The following is an 18,694-nucleotide window of genomic DNA, read 5'->3' as shown; positions in this document are numbered from 1 at the left end:
AATATACCTGACTGGAAACACTAGACTCATGAAACTGCATACAGCCAAAAGTGGTAGGAATTTCGGTTATGTAGGACACTAACATAAACGACATACAAGTGAGTTTCCCCATTCAGCATGTTTATAACCTTTTACATACTATGTATTGTACCTTCATCAATTAGTGAAGTGAACAGTTGTCACCCTTGTTGTGCCGTAAAGTCACTTTGAAGTTGATGAAGTTTTATTACTAGTTGTCTTCTGGTTTTCGATGGAATATTTCATGGAATGTTCGATACAAGTTGCCAGCTTTGGCTGGTGGTGTGATGTTAGTGGCTGCTGTCACGTCACTTTTTTATGCATGTATATTCACAGTTTTGTTTTTAGTTGGCGAAGCAAATGAATTTGAAAGGGGGGGACCTTGTTATGATACCAGATTGATCTGTAGCTTAGCCTGAGGTACAAGTTAGATTGGAAGGTAATAGCTTGGTTGAGAGTTGGCGAACCAATGAATGTGATACTTAAAACAAAACTGGTTGTGGTGACAGAGAGCTCTGTAGCTTTGACCAACATCTAGGTTACATTGATTGGATGGTGAGATTTGGGTTGTGAGTTGGTGGCATTTGCCGCATATTTCCTATGACACTGTTCAAAGCTGACAACTTGTATGGAACATTCCTTTGTATCCTGTATGGCCTTCTCCAAACAGATTTGCGTGGTATTTAGACTGTTTCTGTGCGGCTGAACACATTTGTGATTTTCCGTCCTGTGCACAACTCTGGTTCTTTAGTATCCAGTATTTCAGATTTTTTTTCTGTTCACTGAAATATGTCAAAACATTACTTCATAATCAGAGGAAATAAATGCTTTGCGTAAAACTACCTTTCAATTGAAAAAAGGAAGAAAGGTCATTAGGCCTACAGATGGAGGACAAGCTCAGAATGTTGCCATGATAACAAACAAAATCGGTCATGCCCCTTCAAAGGAACCATCCTGGCATTTGCCCAAAATAGTTTAGGGTAATCACGGTAAACCTAACTCCGGATGGCCAGATGTGGATTTGAATAGTCACCCTCCTGATGACTCTAGTGTTTCCAGTCAGGTATATTGAAATAGAAATTGAGAGATTACTAATGCTGCAAAGCACAAAAACATAGTGGAATACAAACACAGAAACATAATGAAATCCAAACTCCAGATTTGCTACAAAATGGAAAAATTGTCAGCTTAACAATGCTCGCATGTCTTCATTAATGAGCTCTATATGTCTAGAAAGTGATATTGAATATAAATATGTTATGATAGTATATTACATAGTATAATAATTAGGTGGAATTAGGGGGTTCTGTGCAGAATCGGAGGAAAGGAATATGTGGAAATTGCTGACAAGGAGAAGGGCAAGATGATTGGACATCTGTTAAGACATCAGGGAGTGACTTTAGTGGTACTAGAGGGAGCTGTAGAAGGCAAAAACTGTTGAGGAAGACAGAGATTGGAATACATCCAGCATATAATTGAGGATGTAGGTTGCAAGTGCTGCTTTGAGATGAAGAGGCTGGCACAGGAGAGGAATTCGTGGCGAGCTGCATCAAACCAGTCAGAAGACTGATGAATAAAAATAAAAAAAAAAGTGTAATATATACACTTGTCAAAAAGGTTAAGCATATAATTATTCATCTTATTTTAGAATGAGGTAGATGTCTTGTCTAGTATAGACTAGAATATTGTGCAATGGAAAACTGCAATATACATTCTGTTCCTTTTTAAAATCGTTATGAAATGAAAAAGGGTCATTTTTTGAAAAAATAAAGAAATTACAATGTCCCACAACATTAAAAAACAAAATGGTTTGTTCACTGGTCTGTTAATAACATCTTTGTCCTTTATGAACCCTCAGGCTCTCTTGAATGTGACGGGACATGCTCAGTACCAACTCATTGCAGGCCTCTTCAGACACATTTTCCCACCTCTTAATGGCAGCATTCCCAACAGCTTCAGTCATTAATGGATTATATTGATGACAAGAAATCTCTATTTTGAGCAAGTGCGTTAACAGAAGTGCCTGATTCCACACGTCTGCTTTGACCCATGACGTAGTGGTGGTGTGGTGTGTGGTGTCACTACAGTGCAGAGTTTTTGAGTTGGTTGTGTTTGTAGATGTCATGTTGTTGTATTTGGTTGTGCCCTCTGGTGGTGGATGTGGACATGCTGAATTTAATGTGTGGCATTGGGTCCATTTTGAGCTTTGGTTGTCATTGTGCGAATGTGGTTTTGAGTTTAGGTAGTTGGTTTGGTAACGTGGGCTGTGGGAGTAATTCAGTGAGTTATTAAGGTTTTCTTTTTGTTTATATGTTTAGCTTTTTGTTAGGCCGATTAATTTGGTGTTTGTTGTGCAGGAAGAACTCTTAATTTTTTATGTTGTTTGTTTTAGGATGGTGCAATATTTTTTTCTTGTTGTATATTTGGCTTGTCCCTGCCCTAAACTCCCAATTTTCCATGGTTGTCCTGTTAAGTTTCATCTTATTTTTGGAGTGAGATGTTATTGTCATTTTTATTTTTCTCAGCATATTGACGATTTCATGTGTCACAGCAGATTGGTGGAATTGGATGCTTCTGTAATACTGTGCAAGCTCCTTGCATGCTCTGCGCAATTAATATCTGGTGAGCATGCTGGGCAATCTTTTCATTGGATCCCACATCCTGTCACACACTGCGAGCACGGTGAGGTCGGGTGTTACCCTGTAGAGTGAACCCTTCCCCTACAGACTCTCTAAAACCACTAACTATGAGTCGGAGAATGTTGTTTTCATACACTGCAGCAGTCATGTTGCCTTCAATTGGAACGAGTAGTGCGCGGCAGTCATACTTGACACCTGCCCACAATACGATTGAGCCACCAGATTGTTGGTGACGTTCCACAGTCATTGATGGGCGACTGTGTTCCCATGTTCGTCTCCATATATGAACAGATTTGTCATCAGGGTGCAAGCTTATTTGCACTTCATCTGTGAACAGTGTTCTGGTCCTTTGGTTTCCAATGTTCATATGCTGTAGCCCATTTTAGACGAGCACCACTATGATGTGGATAGAGTGGTAGAGTCTTGAGGTCTTCGGCTGTACACCCCCCCCCCCCTCCCCGCCCCATCATGAAGTCTCTTGCCCACAGTTTGGGTACTTACGGTAACCGCTGTGGCTTCTTGAAGCTCACGGTGCAGAGTAGTAGCTGTCTTTGTAGGGTATATTTGTGTAGATATCATTACATACCGGTCAAGAGCTGTTGTAGTTTTGCATGGACGCCCTTCGCTATGTCAATCTGCTGTTGAATGCGTTTCCTGGAACTTTTTCCGCAGTCTGGAGACAGCACTTATTAATGTGAACAATATTCGCAATGTCGTGTCTCATGTTTTCTCCCACCAATGTGATTATTTTGATATGGCCTGCCACGGAGAGCCTTTTCCGAGGCATTGCGGTGCACTACAAGGCACAACTGTGCATTCACGAGAACTCAGCTCTGGTGTACTGTGTTTGTTTGCAAGGCTGCTGATGAGGGAGAATGGCAGCTACAAACGAGTTCGCATTATTTACACAGCCGCCTTCCTACATAAACACAAAAGGAACATCCAGAGTGACTGTTGGTGGATAATTTGGAAATATGCATAACTTTTTTGGTGAGTGTATATGAAGTAACTTTATGTCTTTCAAAATAGATCTGCTACTGTCAAACTACTTGACATATGCTGCAACCTTGATGGATAAGTATCAGCTCAAAACAAACTTATTTTAGCCCATATTCATTTTTTGTTATAAGAAAAGCAAAACTATTTTTTACAGTTGCTTCTAAAATTAAAGTTATTGCACTTTGTTGTAGAAATTGAAATGCTCTCCACTTTGTGTAGGCTACATGGTGAGCATTCTAATTGTTGCATGTCTACTAGATATTAATCAGAGACAGGGATGGACGATATTTTTATTAACTTTGATGTGTATATGAAATGTATGGAATTGTCCAAGAAGAAGAATGAAACAAGGAAGTTCTTTATAAAAGTAAACAATGCTAGAAGACAATTTGCTCCAATAACCAGCTTGATTAGAGATGAAGAAGGAACATAACCGAGAGTAACCAGACTCTGGAAAATTGGCGAAGGTACTTTAATGACCTCCTGAATCGAGGGATAGAGCAAGCAGAGGATGTCTCTAATGATTGTGAGCAAGGATTGGATGATGACTAGTCAGTGGATGGCCTAGGGTTAGAGGATGTTAAAAAAACTTTAAGGAAACTGAAGAATAACAAGACCCCCAGCACTGATAGCATTCCTGCAGAATTGCTAAAATGTGGAGGAGCAACATTAGAGCATTCTCTGTTTGAGCTTATCACTCTCATTCGGGAACAGGAAAGGATACCAGATGAATGGAATGAAGGAATATTATGTCTCATACATAAAAAGAGTGCCCGAATGGATTGTAGAAACCACCATGGAATCACCCTTCTGAACCTGGAGTACAAGGTGTTACCTAATATATTTCTTATTGGCTAGTCTCACAGGTGGATAAAGAAACTGTAATATACCAAAGCCGATTCGACGAGGAAGGTCAACAATAGACCAGATTACCTGCACCAAATTTTGGATAAAGCATTTGAATGTAGAATAGGAACACATCACCTCTTTATTGACTTTACTGCTGCATGTGACAGCATCAGTAGAAACCGGTTGTTTCATGCCTTACAGGAGGTGGGGATACACTGAAAGCTCCTGAGAATGGTTAAAATGATGATGTATGATGTGAGAAGCTGCATTTGATTTTGAGGAAATTACTCAGACCCCCTGGAAACAAAAAATGGGCCATGTCAAGGAGATGGATTAGCACGCTTATTATTTAATGTAGCACTCGAGAAGGTGATTAGGGAAACAGGCCAACAGACCGGGGCACCATCTTCTACAAGTCAGTGCAGATTTTAGCATATGCAGATGACGCAGGCATCATAGCATGGACAGTACCAGCACTGGAAAAAGCTTTTACAGCCTTAGGTCAAGCAAGTAAGAAGATGAATCTTATGATAAATGAAGATAAAACTAAATACATGGCCTGTGAGAAAGCATATCAACCCAGTATGCTGTCAACTTTCAGTGTGAATGGATACACATTTGAAAGAGTTGATAGCTTCAAGTATCTTGGTTCCACAGTCCCTTGCTTTAATGACATCTGAACTGAAATTAAGATTAGGCTGATATCAGCAAATAAGACATTTATTTCACCTTGAGTAATTTATTCTATCAAGACTCCTCAGCTGCCCAACAAAATTCGCTATTTATAAAAGCCTTGTTAGACCAGTTCTCACTTATGCTTCGGAAACATGGCCCTTGACAGAAACCGATGCAAGGCTGCTCGATGGATTTGAGAGGAAAGTTTTGAGGAGAATAATTGGCCCGGTGTATGATAGAGAACAAGGGAAGAAAAGGCACAATGCAGAATTGTACACTATATATGCCGATGCTCCTGTAACAAAAATTAAATGATCAGGAAGGATCAGATGGGCAGGTCATGTGGCAAGAATGGAGGCGTCTGAGGTGATAAAGAAGACTCTCTTTGTTAATCCAGGAGGACAAAGATGGCAAAGTCGACCTCGAGCAAGGTGGCTGGATGGAGTGGAAGAAGACCTACTGAAGCGTGGGTGCAGAAATTGGAGGAGGGTAGCATGTGACCCTGAAGTAAGGTAGAAGCTCGTTGGAAAGGCCAAGGTTCGTCCTGGAGTGTAGCACCACAGAAGAAGAAGAAAGAATATTTTTTTCTAACTGCACTTTATAAATATGTGATACACTTTATTCAATAAATTTATTTCCTGTTATTAATAAATATGATCTTAGTAATTAACTTACCAACACAGTTAGGTAAAGACAGTGGGAATTGACAATGTTTTCTTTGGTGAAAAGAGAGAAAATTGAGAAAATAACTGTTTACTCAGTAACAGATGCTCTCTCTGATCATGATACACATTTAGTTAGGATAGATAAGATAATGCCTTGCAGCATGGATACTCCTCAGTGGAATTCAGTTAGAACAATTAATGACTCAAGGACAAGTGTTTTTAAGAATAGTTTACAAGATATAACTTGGGATGAAATTATAATGAAACAAGTGTTAGCATAAAATTTAATCTATTCAGTGATAAAGCTTTATCATTATTTGAAAATATCCTTCTGCAAAAGCTAAAAGAAAGGACATCAAACAACCACATAAAAAACCATGGGACACTAAAGGGATAGTAGAAAGTATAGGGACAAAAAGCTCAAGAGAAAAGTCACAGCAGTGTTTCGAAAAGAAACTCTTATAAAATTCAGTCATACGAATGTATTGGCAACTTCTCCCTCTGAAATTAAGAAAATTATATGTTCTTAAAAAAAAAAAAAAAACGAAAGACTTGTACTCATATAATAAGCTCTGTCTTCTCTGAAATATGTAATGCATCATTGACTTGGGGCATATTTTCCAGAGAGGTTGAAATATGTCATTTTTAAACCGCTCCATAACAAAGATGATAGGAGAGATGTCAGTAACTACTGGTCTGTTTCAATGCTGACACGATTTTCCGAAAGTTTTGAGAAGGTGCTGTCTTCTCGAATAGTATCTCACCAGAGCAACAACATCCTCAGCAAATCACAGTCCCGATTTCATAAGAGTTGTTTTTATTAAGAATGCCATTTCCTTCTTCGTTCACAAAGGTTTACAAGCATTAAATAATAAAATAGCACCTATGGGTATTTTCTGTGACCTATTTAAAGGTATTTGACTGCATGAATCACAGTATTCTCTGAGATAAATTAAAGTTTTATGGAGTTGATGGTATATCCAACCAATGGGTAGTATCCTATCTAACCAAAAGAATGCAGAAAGTTTTTTTACTTAGCAAGCCAAACAATGTATTCCAGGGACATTATACTGATGGGGGAAAAATCAAGTATGGAGTTCTCCAAGGCTCAGTCTTTAGGTCCATTATTGTTCCTCAAATAAGTAAATGATCTTCTGTCTGATAGACAACAAGCAGAATTAGTTCTTTTTTCAGATGGATCTACTATTGTAATCAGACTAAGCATACATACAGAAATAAAAGAAATGGTAAACTCTACATAAAAGTATCATTGACTGGTTTTCTGTGAATGGTCTCACCCTCAATTTTGAAAAGTCGCAATATATTCAGCTATGCACACATATGGATACAGCACCAATGGTGAGAATTTAAACTAGAATAATTACGTTTTGGAAATCTAAAAGCAACTTAGTTCAGCCTCATTTGCATTTAGAATCATTGGAAATCTTGGGGAGGGACAAATTAATAAGTTGACATATTTTGTATATTTTCATTCAGTTACGTCATATGGAATAACATTCTGGGGTAACTCTCTCTTTAAGAAAGTAAGTCTTCTTCATTGCTCAAAAATGTGCTGTAAGAATAATATGTGGTGCTCATCCATGATCACCTTGTGCTACACATGCAAACTAAAGTGACACTCAGCACTGGAGAGTGTGGCTATGAACGGGGAATGCCTTTACAATTGCTCCTATCAGCCAACGCACTGAGTGTCATCTTAGTAAAGTAGAAATCTGTTCAATGAGTTTGAAGTTCTGACTATTGTGTCACTGTATATTTATTCTCTCTATCCTCTGCAGTTCAAAAGGAACTGTGATGCAAATTATTGCAATACCAGAAGTAAAAATGACATTTATTACATCACATTAAGGTTGTCTTAATGCAAAAAGTGGCGCACAATGCTACAATGAAAATTTTTGATAAATTATCTGGTGATATAAAATGTCTGACAGACAGCAAAGAGTGAAATTTGAAAACAAACTGAAAAAGCTTCGCCTTGAGAACACCACCTGTTCTGTAAAAGAGTTCCTATTATTGTAGTTTTAAACATGGTGGGTAGGAATTACTAACTCACAAATGTATATTAAAATAAAAGACCTTATAAATGTTCAGTATGTAGCTATATTTACAAATTAATTTGTGATGTGAATGTAAAATGATGTGTTCCACATCATTACTATTTATTGCATAAATCATCCACAGAACATGAAACTAACTATGATGCACCAGTTGAAAGCTTACATGTGAGTCTTCATATTCAATTTTTGATAGAACAGTAGGAGGAACTCAAAGGTTTACAGTGGAAGCATCATCATCTAAGCGATTCGTGAGAGACTAATTTCGATAATTGGATAATAAGATTAGATGATATGCAGTCTTAGTGTTACTGTCATTGATGAAAGGAGAAAAGGTAACTGCCTTTGCTGTATCTGCTTCCCATAAAGCTTGATGCAGGTAGTGTGTAAAGAGCAGTAACGACTTATTGTATAGAACATGAACAAGAATGCACATTTATAGTAGAAACATTTTAGTGGTTTGGAGTGCATGATGACTATTTGAAATTATGAAACGAATTTGAGCTATGGAACAGCTGACCAAAGTATTCATTACAGTAAAAGTGACGAAAGGCGAAATGTGTGTCAACAATGATGGTATGCTGTGTGTGTTGATGAGTTGGTTCACATTACGAAATGAGACAAATATGCTTGTGTGAGGGATAGAGAACGAACGGTAACCTTATAAACATAAATCGAACATTTATTTATTTTTCTGTTGCCCTATTGATCATGTCACCGAGACTTCAGATACACAAAAATGCTCATGAAAGCACCGATGTAATAACCGTTGAAAGCGTTACGGAATAGCATTCGTATTTTTTTCTGTGTACATGAGCTTCCGCATTACTTGAACATAAATGCATTGTTCCAAGTATCTATATTACGGGCTAATACGGGAACTCTGATTTAATGTGATGCCTAGGGAAATATCAAAACATAATACGTTTATAGTAGGTCATACAATGAAGTCACACACTTGCACTCTGCTGTTCACACAATATATCTTGTTTCCTTAACTCTGGACCCAGATTTCGACCCGCGTTTATTTACAGAAGTTGCAAATGTTAGTAGGTGATAGGATACACATTTTTCTTCGCTAACGAACCCGTGGTTCATCAGAACATCAATTATTTGTTGTTTTAGCCGCTATCGTGTTGTATTTGTCTCCCACCAAGTTGATGCAGCCATGTTTCTTTTTGCGCGTTTGTGCTGCCATCACTTGTCGAACCGGCGCAAGTTTTGTGGGAGAAGCTAAAGCCATTTTGTGACAGTTCACCTATTTAGGCTTGTTTCACCCAAGGAGATTATTTGCAGTTTCTGTTAATGTGAGATGTTTGTGACAGTAAACACTGGAATTGTGTAAGTTGTTGCTGAACTTTGATAATTATATTGCTCGTGCATTGAGAATGAATTGAGGAGGCGGGTCTAGTGTTGTTTACAAACGAAGATATCGCCGTCATGGGTGGTAGCAACTTTACGTTTTGTGTGCCAGTTGTATGTTGCGTTCCTACAGTTAATTCTAGGAGCGTTCGTCGTACTTTCACTCGAAAGCAATAAGACTGGACTGTAGAGAAGGCACGTAACGCTTAAATGGCACTTCCACTAAATCGAAACCAGTGGTACAGTTTTGCTTCTTTGCAGGAGACTACGCAATCTTCGATGCAAAAGATGAAGTAACTCCATTCCTATATTGGCTATACACGATGACAGACGTCAAGAGGAATGGATCGGGGAAGATATATTGCCATCTTTGCAGATGTTACGAACGTTATCCACGTCAGGTGAGTTGTATGTTTAGTCACGGTACTTGTGTCTTCTGTTTCTCCAAGACTGTTTCCAAACGTTTTCAGTGGAGGTTAATGTTTTGCCATAGTGACAAGAATTGTTCAGCTGTCTTGTTTAACTCTTTCTGTAGATGAGAAAAATGCCATCGTGTTCAGTTGTTATCGACATTCCTTTCAGTTTGGCCTTCTGATATTTTAGTACAGTAGACTACAGCCATAACCCCAGTGAGCATTTGTTACGTTGTAGCTATGGGTACACTTTACTTTACTGTTTAAAATTTTCAGCTCACACTTTCCTTATTTTGGTGTCAATATTTGAGTTGATTATAAATGGGCACCATAGTTTAAAATTTAAGTGGTGTATTTGTCATAAATAATTGTTTATGCTACTGATAGGTACAGTTTTTGCTTGTACTGAGGGTTAGAAACTACTTCAATATAGTACAAAAAATGCGCTATTTAGCTACAGGTTTGATGTGTGCCCTGTTACATTGGTTATAATTTTTGTTTTGATTTTATTTGGAGACATAGGCTGTACAGAAATATGTAAGGTTCCTATGTCACTCTTAAGTGTTTGAGAGTATGTTTGACTGCACAGAAAAGAAGCCTTAGATGTTGTTTAATGCTTCGTTCAGGGAGGTTGATAGTCATTGTAGTGTGGGTAATAGCTACTACTGTGTGTCAGTTACTTTGTACATTATGCAAATTTAGTATTTGTCCATGCATTGCAGGAGGTACACATGAGGTGAAAGTGGGAGACTGAAGTTTCAGCAGCATCACATCTGTAAAACTGCCTTTCAAACTTGGTCATCAATCAGTTTTTCAAAACGTATATGAACGTAAGTGTGATTGTAAAATCTTAACAGGAGCTCGCTAATGTTTAATTTCAGCATACGATACCGGTATTTCACAATTTAGTTGAAACCAATTCCAGGCTAATTAATCGAGTAGACTTACAAGCATGATTTTGAAGTGCATGCACTTGCATGGTGGTTGGTTTCTTTTCTCCATTTTACCGTTAGCAAACTAAAAAGTAGGTTATCTGATGCTACTGCTTGTCGTGCCCCTTTTCCCTTCTGTAGAAATAAAATAAACCTTTCGTGTATAGGTGGTTGACCTAATTTTCCACTTTTCATTTTCATAATCTGGAATTGAAGTAGGTTCTAATAAGGCAAATAGAATAATTTTTCACAGGAACTGTGAGTTACGGCCCAACTTCTAACATCAGCAATGCTAGTGAGTATTGTACTCGTATATGAGAACAATTATGTGCTGTAGGTGAAAATCCTTGTTCCAAGTTTAGCATCTTGAATTAACCTTGGCAATGGTGGTGTTAATAGTGTTAGATATTGATTAGTTAGGAATACTCAAAAGATTCTTCTTTTAGTGGTTATTGTGAGTAACTCATATGCTCATTGTTTTATTCATAAATTTTATATTTGTTAGGAGGAGATACCTCTCCCTCTCCCCCACTCCCCCCTCCCCCTCCCCACTCCCCCCTACCCCTCCCTGTGTGTGTGTGTGTGGTTGTGTGTGTGTGTGCGCGCGCGCACTATTTTCTGTTCTTTTTTACACTTCGATAAGTAGTGCCTCTCATCTCTTGTAATTCAAGTAACAATTTTATGTTTTGGAATGAAATAACTAGGTTCATAAATTTGTTATATATCCAGTGTACACTGCAGCTGAATTAGAGACCTACCTCATAACATGTAAGAATCTCTTATACCCTGTTATCTGTGATGTAATGTGTTGAAACTTGGGACTCCATGAGATGTTGAAGTATTGGGTAGCAATCCTCATTCATGACAGCTGAACCACTGCCTACAGGTTACAGTGATTTGTTGGATATTCATATCAGGTGTGAAAATCTTGCTCAGTATCATCCCAGATGTTCTCTATTTTAATTTCAGATGACTTGGGGAGAGGAACATAAGTGCCCTCATGCGAATGATGGGATCCACAAAACAGTCTTAACACAATTTTCGACTGACAGGGTGGTGCATTTTTTTGCGGGAGATACTAACATAAGTAAATGAGAGGCACATTTTGTTCCATGTAAGGAACCCCCCCCCCCCCACCCGACAGGCACATAAATATGTGAAGTTCAAGTGGTGCCCTGCTGGCAGGTGTATTATCTCCTGTTATTTGAGACATTTTCGTCAATCTGAGCACATTTTTCCTCCCTTTGAATGCTCATTGGCAGCATTGCTGGACCTATTACGGTCTATTTCCTGTTCTGGGAATGGCAGCAGAGGTAAATTTTTGGGACAGTGGCTTGTGTACCCACTCTACAGTGAGGTTTTCGTTTTGGGTGGTAATGGCTACTGGGTCATTCCGTGTCAAATCAACCAATTGTACTACATGATTTGAACCATGACCCTTCAGATTTGGATGATTTTTTTTTTCCAGGTAATGTATCCACTAACACTAGTGTAAAATTGAAATTTCAAATTTTTCTGACCTTCGGTTTTTTAATTTCGAGGGTTTAAAGATAAAAAAAGTCTGTTTTTGATCAATTGTTGATTGTTTTAAAATGCTGTAGCTCAAAAACTATACAACCTAAAGAGCTCAAACTTGCGCCATTGTTTTCCTCTTTAAAATTACCTTCAATTTGGTATGTAGCATGACTATGCTACCTAAATCTGAAAATTTTAAACTATTCAAAAAAAAATTTTTTTTTTGAAATTTCCAAAATATGTACCCTTGGATTTTATTGTAAAAAATTGTATGTGTTGTCCAGTCTGACTACATGCATGCAACATTTCAAGATGGGATCTCAATGGGTTCTTGTATAAAATAATATTTTACTACCACAATACACACTAGTGAGGTGAAAAGCAGACTATTTCTAGGCTATGAATACTAAGGTAGGCCTATGTAATTCTAACAAACTTAAAGTATTATGTTAGCCTTTTTCCTAACATTACCCTCTTATTGTTTGTTAATTCATTAAATGATATAGTGTTGTTTTAATTTAATGTTCATGATTCTTTTAACTATGCATCAGAAGGAAGTGAACATATTTTAATTGGTAATATATGTGCTACAAGTTAAAATTTTGAATAAAGCCACTCACCTTCATCCTTAGTTGTAAATGACAGAGATTATCTTTTTCTTGGTTTTCCAGTGTTACTTGTAATCATTTACAAGTTCCTTGTATTAGAAATTGGCATATAAGTGAATTCACATGGGAAAAAGATTAACTTGTTGGTATTTGCATGGATAGAACTCTTTTTCTAATACTAATTGGTATTTAGAAAGTTAATACACATGGTATTTATACAGCTTAGTGTTTATATCTTTTGGTTGTGGGTAGTAAAGAGACTGGGCTGGACCCTCTGGGTGTAAAAAATTTATTCGGCACATGTAATTGTATTTTTCTTCAATGCATTGTGGCCACCAAGAGTCATCATATGCTACTGTCACAAAACCAGCAGCAATATTTTCCATATGTGACGGTGTTATTTGGTTCAGTGTTGTCACATATTCAAGAGACTCATACAGACTAAAATGATAAGGCTTGACAGTAATTTGACACTCTGTGCAGGGTTTATATGAGTGAAACATTTGTGTTCCCACAATCGCTTTTGATTCACTAAACTGAGGAAGTAAGTATTCTTTGGTCAGTTCATAGTCCTCTGTTGTGCAATATTCAAAGTCAATGTTTATTATGTTTTCCATGGCAAATACATAAAGTGATTTGGGTTTTAAGATTTGTTGGTCATATGGCCTTTGTAAGCTGGCTTTAGCAGCTAGCCGCTTAACAGTTCCACCAAGGCCATCCCTGCTGGAAAGCCACATTCAGAGTCTGATCCAGTCCCGGATATACGACTTCCTCAAATCCTGCCCTGAAATGAGATCCATCCTTAATGAAATCCTCCCCACTCCACCAAGAGTGTCTTTCCGCCGTCCACCTAACCTTCGTAACCTCTTAGTTCATCCCTATGAAATCCCCAAACCACCTTCCCTACCCTCTGGCTCCTACCCTTGTAACCGCCCCCGGCGTAAAACCTGTCCCATGCAGCCTCCCACCACTACCTACTCCAGTCCTGTAACCCGGAAGGTGTACACGATCAAAGGCAGAGCCACGTGTGAAAGCACCCACGTGATTTACCAACTGGCCTGCCTACACTGTGAAGCTTTCTATGTGGGAATGACCAGCAACAAACTGTCCATTCGCATGAATGGACACAGGCAGGCAGTGTTTGTTGGTAATGAGGATCACCCTGTGGCTAAACACGCCTTGGTGCACGCCAGCACATCTTGGCACAGTGTTACACCGTCCGGGTTATCTGGATACTTCCCACTAACACCAACCTGTCAGAACTCCGGAGATGGGAACTTGCCCTTCAGTATATCCTCTCTTCTCATTATCCGCCAGGCCTCAACCTCCGCTAATTTCAAGTTGCTGCCGCTCATACCTCACCTGTCTTTCAACATCATCTTTGCCTCTGTACTTCCGCCTCGACTGACATCTCTGCCCAAACTCTTTGCCTTTACAAATGTCTGCTTGTGTCTGTGTATGTGCGGTTGGATATGGGTGTGTGTGCGAGTGTATACCTGTCCTTTTTTCCCCCTAAGGTAAGTCTTTCCGCTCCCGGGATTGGAATGACTTCTTACCCTCTCCCTTAAAATCCACATCCTTTCGTCTTTCCCTCTCCTTCCCTCTTTCCTGATGAAGCAACCATTGGTTGCGAAAGCTTGAATTTTGTGTGTGTGTTTGTGTTGGTTTGTGTGTCTATCGACCTGCCAGCGCTTTTGTTTGGTAAGTCACATCATCTTTGTTTTTAGATATATTTTTCCCATGTGGAATGTTTCCCTCTATTTTTATATATATATATATAATCATCTCACACACAACTTAAATAACTACATTTCTATTATTCGGCTCATTCTAGAAAAAATAAATATCGTAAATAATCATATTTTATGATGTTTGATATATTAACACATACATGACACGGCGTACACTAAGACTACACCACTCTATACTAGATCACTTGGACAACTTAACACTAAAACACAGTACAATATAGAGCACTCATAAGTTTTTTTGCTGTGATTATTTCATACACATTTAATGTAGGGTCGAGGCCCCACTTAGGGCCACATTAATGCCATGTTTTTAGGTTTTATCGTGTTTAACTAGTAGGAAATGAAAATATAATACTTAATCTTACCTCTCAATGAATTAAGTTTCTTCTGATGCTTTGTACAACATGTAAAATACAAAAAAACAGATCGTGTGTTGCTTAAAGAAAAACACTACAAAACCAACATCTGCAACCCAGATCTTTTCATTAAATGGTGACTTCAAACAAGACTAAACAAAGAAATGTTTCTATAGACGATTGAATAGCATATTTCATATTGCTCATTATAATCTATGGTAGGACTGGCTGGTATTCTAAAGGAGCTTAAAATTGCACCCTTTACATCAGGGTGGCCATAAATGGGGTAGTGGGCAAAAGTAGAGCCTTGACCCTATATGAAAATCTCACGTTTTTATAATAAAAAGTGAATGTCGTATAAATTTGTAAGATTCTTAAGTTATTATTTTTTATATATTTTATTCTCGCATTAAAATATCATTTAATGAATTAACAAACAATAAGAGGGTAATGTTGCATAAAAAGACTAACATAATAATTTAAGTTTGTTAGAATTACATAGGCCTACCTTAGTATTTGTTGTTGTTGTTGTTGTTGTTGTTGTTGTGGTGGTGGTGGTGGTGGTGGTGGTGGTGGTGGTGGTGGTGGTGGTCTTCACTCCTGAGACTGGTTTGATGCAGCTCTCCATGCTACTCTATCCTGTGCAAGCTTCATCATCTCCCAGTACCTACTGCGGCCTACATCCTCCTGAATCTGTTTAGTGTATTCATCTCTAGGTCTCATCCAAATCTGAGATATCAAGGTTCAGATTGTTAGTTGATTTGAGATGGAATGACCCTACTCGCTTGTTGTTAACTACCCACACTGAATTATTGTATAATTTTTGTTGCACTAGGGCCCATCTATTTAAAGTTAAAATTACCAGACATGGCAGTTGATTGTTTTTGGCAGCTTCCCATGAATCTGGTACCCATGATACATCCTTGATAATATGGTAACACTTCACTGTCATGCCAGTGTCCCATACCAGATCTGAGGACATCCTTGGCGTATGACTGCTGAAGTAATTGCAGTATTCTCTCTCCAACAGAGCAGCTATCTCTAATTCAGTTGCTTGTGTCTTATAAATTATTCATGAATATCAAGTTATTAGTGTTGTAGTTATTCTTTTTTACTGCATCATGTAAAAGGATTTTCCATATAGGAACTGGCTTTCTTTCTCCTTGGAACTGTTTTCAAAACTATTTAAAGATTTTTGCTTGATTTTGTTATTCCTCATTTCAGGATCTGTTTTGTGTTGTGTGTAAATTAAAAATATATTATGTATTTAAGGGAAGCTAAAATTCATTGTCTGTTGAATTAATGTGAATATGGCAAGTAAGGTACAAACATAGAACAATATTGTTACTTCAGTGTCTTGCAAAGTAAAGTTTGTCATGGAAGAGGCTGTTCGGAGAGAATGTGCTTTATGGAGAGAGAGGAAAAAAAATTGTAATTCCAAAAGTTGCAAGATATTTGCCATAACATCAGAAACAAATTGTAGCTTGTGCTATAAATCCAAAATCAGTAGTTGAACTTCATTGAGAATAGCTAGAGCGAGCTGCTGAGCACTTTTTATCATCTGGGATTTCTGACCTTCACAAACTCTCCTACAAAATATTATACATGGCTTTCAGTTTTTCAATAGTAGCTCAAATTCTGACTTTGATGTGAGTATAGAAAGTTGTGACCCAAGTTATCATAGAATATATTTCGTGCCTTCTGTTGGGCTTTTTAATTCAGAGGTCTTAGGAGACTGTAACCTCTTCTTATGTATGTGGGAATTAGAAAATACCTTCATACATACATACATACATACATACACACACACATACATACGAGCCACTGTATGGTGCATGACGAAGGGTGCCTTGTACCACTGCTAGTCATGTCCTTTCCTGTTCCAGTTGGAAATAGAGCGAGGGAAAAGTCTGAGTGCCTGCCACTGTATGCACCTTACTTTATTTGGGCCCTTATGAATCTGAATATAACCTAAAACCTTTTGCTCCAACAAAGTTAAAAATGCAACACTCTTTGTGATCCTTACACGAAATATGTGTCAGCAGCAGTAGAATTGTTCTGCAGTCAGATTCAAACACCGGTTCTCTAAATTTTCTCAATAGTGTTCATCGAAAAGAATGTTGCCTTCGCTACAGGTTTTCCGATTTGAGTTCCCAGAGTATCTTCGTAACACTTGTTGTTCAAACCTATCAGTAACAAATCTGGCAGCCCACCTCTAAATTGCTTGGATGCCTTCCATTAATCCGACGTGGTGGGGATCCCAAATACTCCAACAGTACTCAAGAATAGATTGCACTAGCGTCCTACATGCTGTCTCCTCTACAGGTGAACCACATTTTCCCAAAATTCTCCCAATAAACTGAAATTGACCATCTGCCTTTCCTACCACAATCCACATATGCTTGTTTCATTTCATATCACTTTGCAACATTACATCCAGATATTTAAATGACGTGACTGCCAAGCAGGACACTCTAATGCTGTATCCAAACATCGCAGAATTGTTTTCCAGTCACCTGAATTAACTAAGACTTTTCTACATTTTTAGCTAGTTGCCATTCATCACACCAACTAGAAATTTTGTCAGTCATCTTATGTCACCCTACAGTCACTCAATTTCGACAGCTTCTGAAACACCATGGCAGCATTGGCAAACAACAACAGATTGCTGCTCACCCCGTCCGCCAAGTCATTTGTGTATGAACAAAATAATAGTGGTCATATCACACTTCTCTTAGTAGGTACCTATTTGGTATGCTTGTACCTTTGTTAAGTCTCCAGCAGGGCAATGTGTCAAATGCTTTCCAAAAATTTAAAAATGTGGTATTTAAATGTTGCCTTTCATCCATAGTTTTCAGTATTAGTTTTGCAAGTGCGCTGCTTTCTAAAACAATCCAGCTTCTTGGTCTCAAGAGAATTTATTGTGTTTGAGGATTCTGTAGGAAACCGATGTTAGGGATACTGGTTTGTAATTTTGTGGGTCTGTTGTTTTACCCTCCTTATATACAGGAGTCACCTGCTCGTTTTTCCAGTCACTTTGGACGTGGGCAAGAGATTCACGATGATTTCTAGGTATGTAAGGGACCAATGCCATACAGTACCAAAAACTGAATTGGGATTCCGTCCAGTTCTGGTGACTTACTTGTTTTTAACTCTTTCAGTTGTTTCTCTAAATCAGGAATGCATGTTATCATGTCCAAATGGGAGTCTATCTGATGATCAGATGGTATGTTTGTGTGATTCTCCTGCATGTAAGATTTCTTAAATGTGTAATTTAAAACTTAAACTTTTGTTTTCTTATCTTCAACTGCGACACCAATGTGGTCAGTGAGTGACTGGGTGGAAGCCTTCGATCCCTTAGAAATTTTACATATGACCATAATTTTCTCGGGTTCTCAGCCACATCTTTTGCTGCAGTTGTATGCTTCACACACAAATCTTTTTACATATGCTTGAACCTCTGTTGTCATTTGCGTGTACCGTTTTGAATCAATAGTGCAACAGCCTTTGCTGCACATCTTTTCTGAATTGCATTGTTAAACCATGGTGAGTCTCTACCACTCAGAATGCGCTTAATGTGCACATAGTTCTTCAAACTCTAGCAGAAACATTCACTTAGAATTTATTACTGGTTATTAACTTCCGTAACAGTAGTTACTATAATGACATAATGATCACTGGTCTCCGTCTCTATATTGATGGTATCAATAAGGTCTGGTCTGTTTGTAGCTGCAAAGATATTTCCACTATGTGTGGGCTGCCAAACTAGCTGCTAAAGACAATTTTTAGAAAAATTGTGAAAAGTATGAGGTGTATCAGTAAAATAATGTCTGAGTT

At 38.1% G+C, this 18,694-nt stretch overlaps 1 protein-coding gene across 5 annotated transcripts in view; it reads left to right on the top strand.

Annotated features, from left to right (window-relative positions):
• LOC126176938 (uncharacterized) overlaps window positions 1-18,694 on the top strand; it is a 101,772-nt gene that overhangs the window by 11,064 nt on the left and 72,014 nt on the right. For 2 of the 5 annotated variants that reach the window (XM_049924138.1, XM_049924136.1), the window contains exons 1-2: window positions 9,545-9,683; window positions 10,418-10,525. In XM_049924138.1, coding sequence (XP_049780095.1) covers window positions 10,520-10,525 — 6 coding nt within the window. In that variant the 5' untranslated portion in view covers window positions 9,545-9,683; window positions 10,418-10,519. Of the gene's footprint in view, window positions 1-9,110; window positions 9,262-9,543; window positions 9,684-10,417; window positions 10,526-18,694 lie in introns of those variants that run through there. The other 3 variants (XM_049924134.1, XM_049924135.1, XM_049924137.1) reach the window with 3 other exon arrangements.

This window comes from Schistocerca cancellata, chromosome 3 (assembly GCF_023864275.1).
Source record: "Schistocerca cancellata isolate TAMUIC-IGC-003103 chromosome 3, iqSchCanc2.1, whole genome shotgun sequence".
Lineage (NCBI taxonomy): Eukaryota > Metazoa > Arthropoda > Insecta > Orthoptera > Acrididae > Schistocerca > Schistocerca cancellata.
The sequence above is the reverse complement of the archived record's forward strand: the minus strand, read 5'-3'. Positions and strand labels throughout refer to the sequence as shown.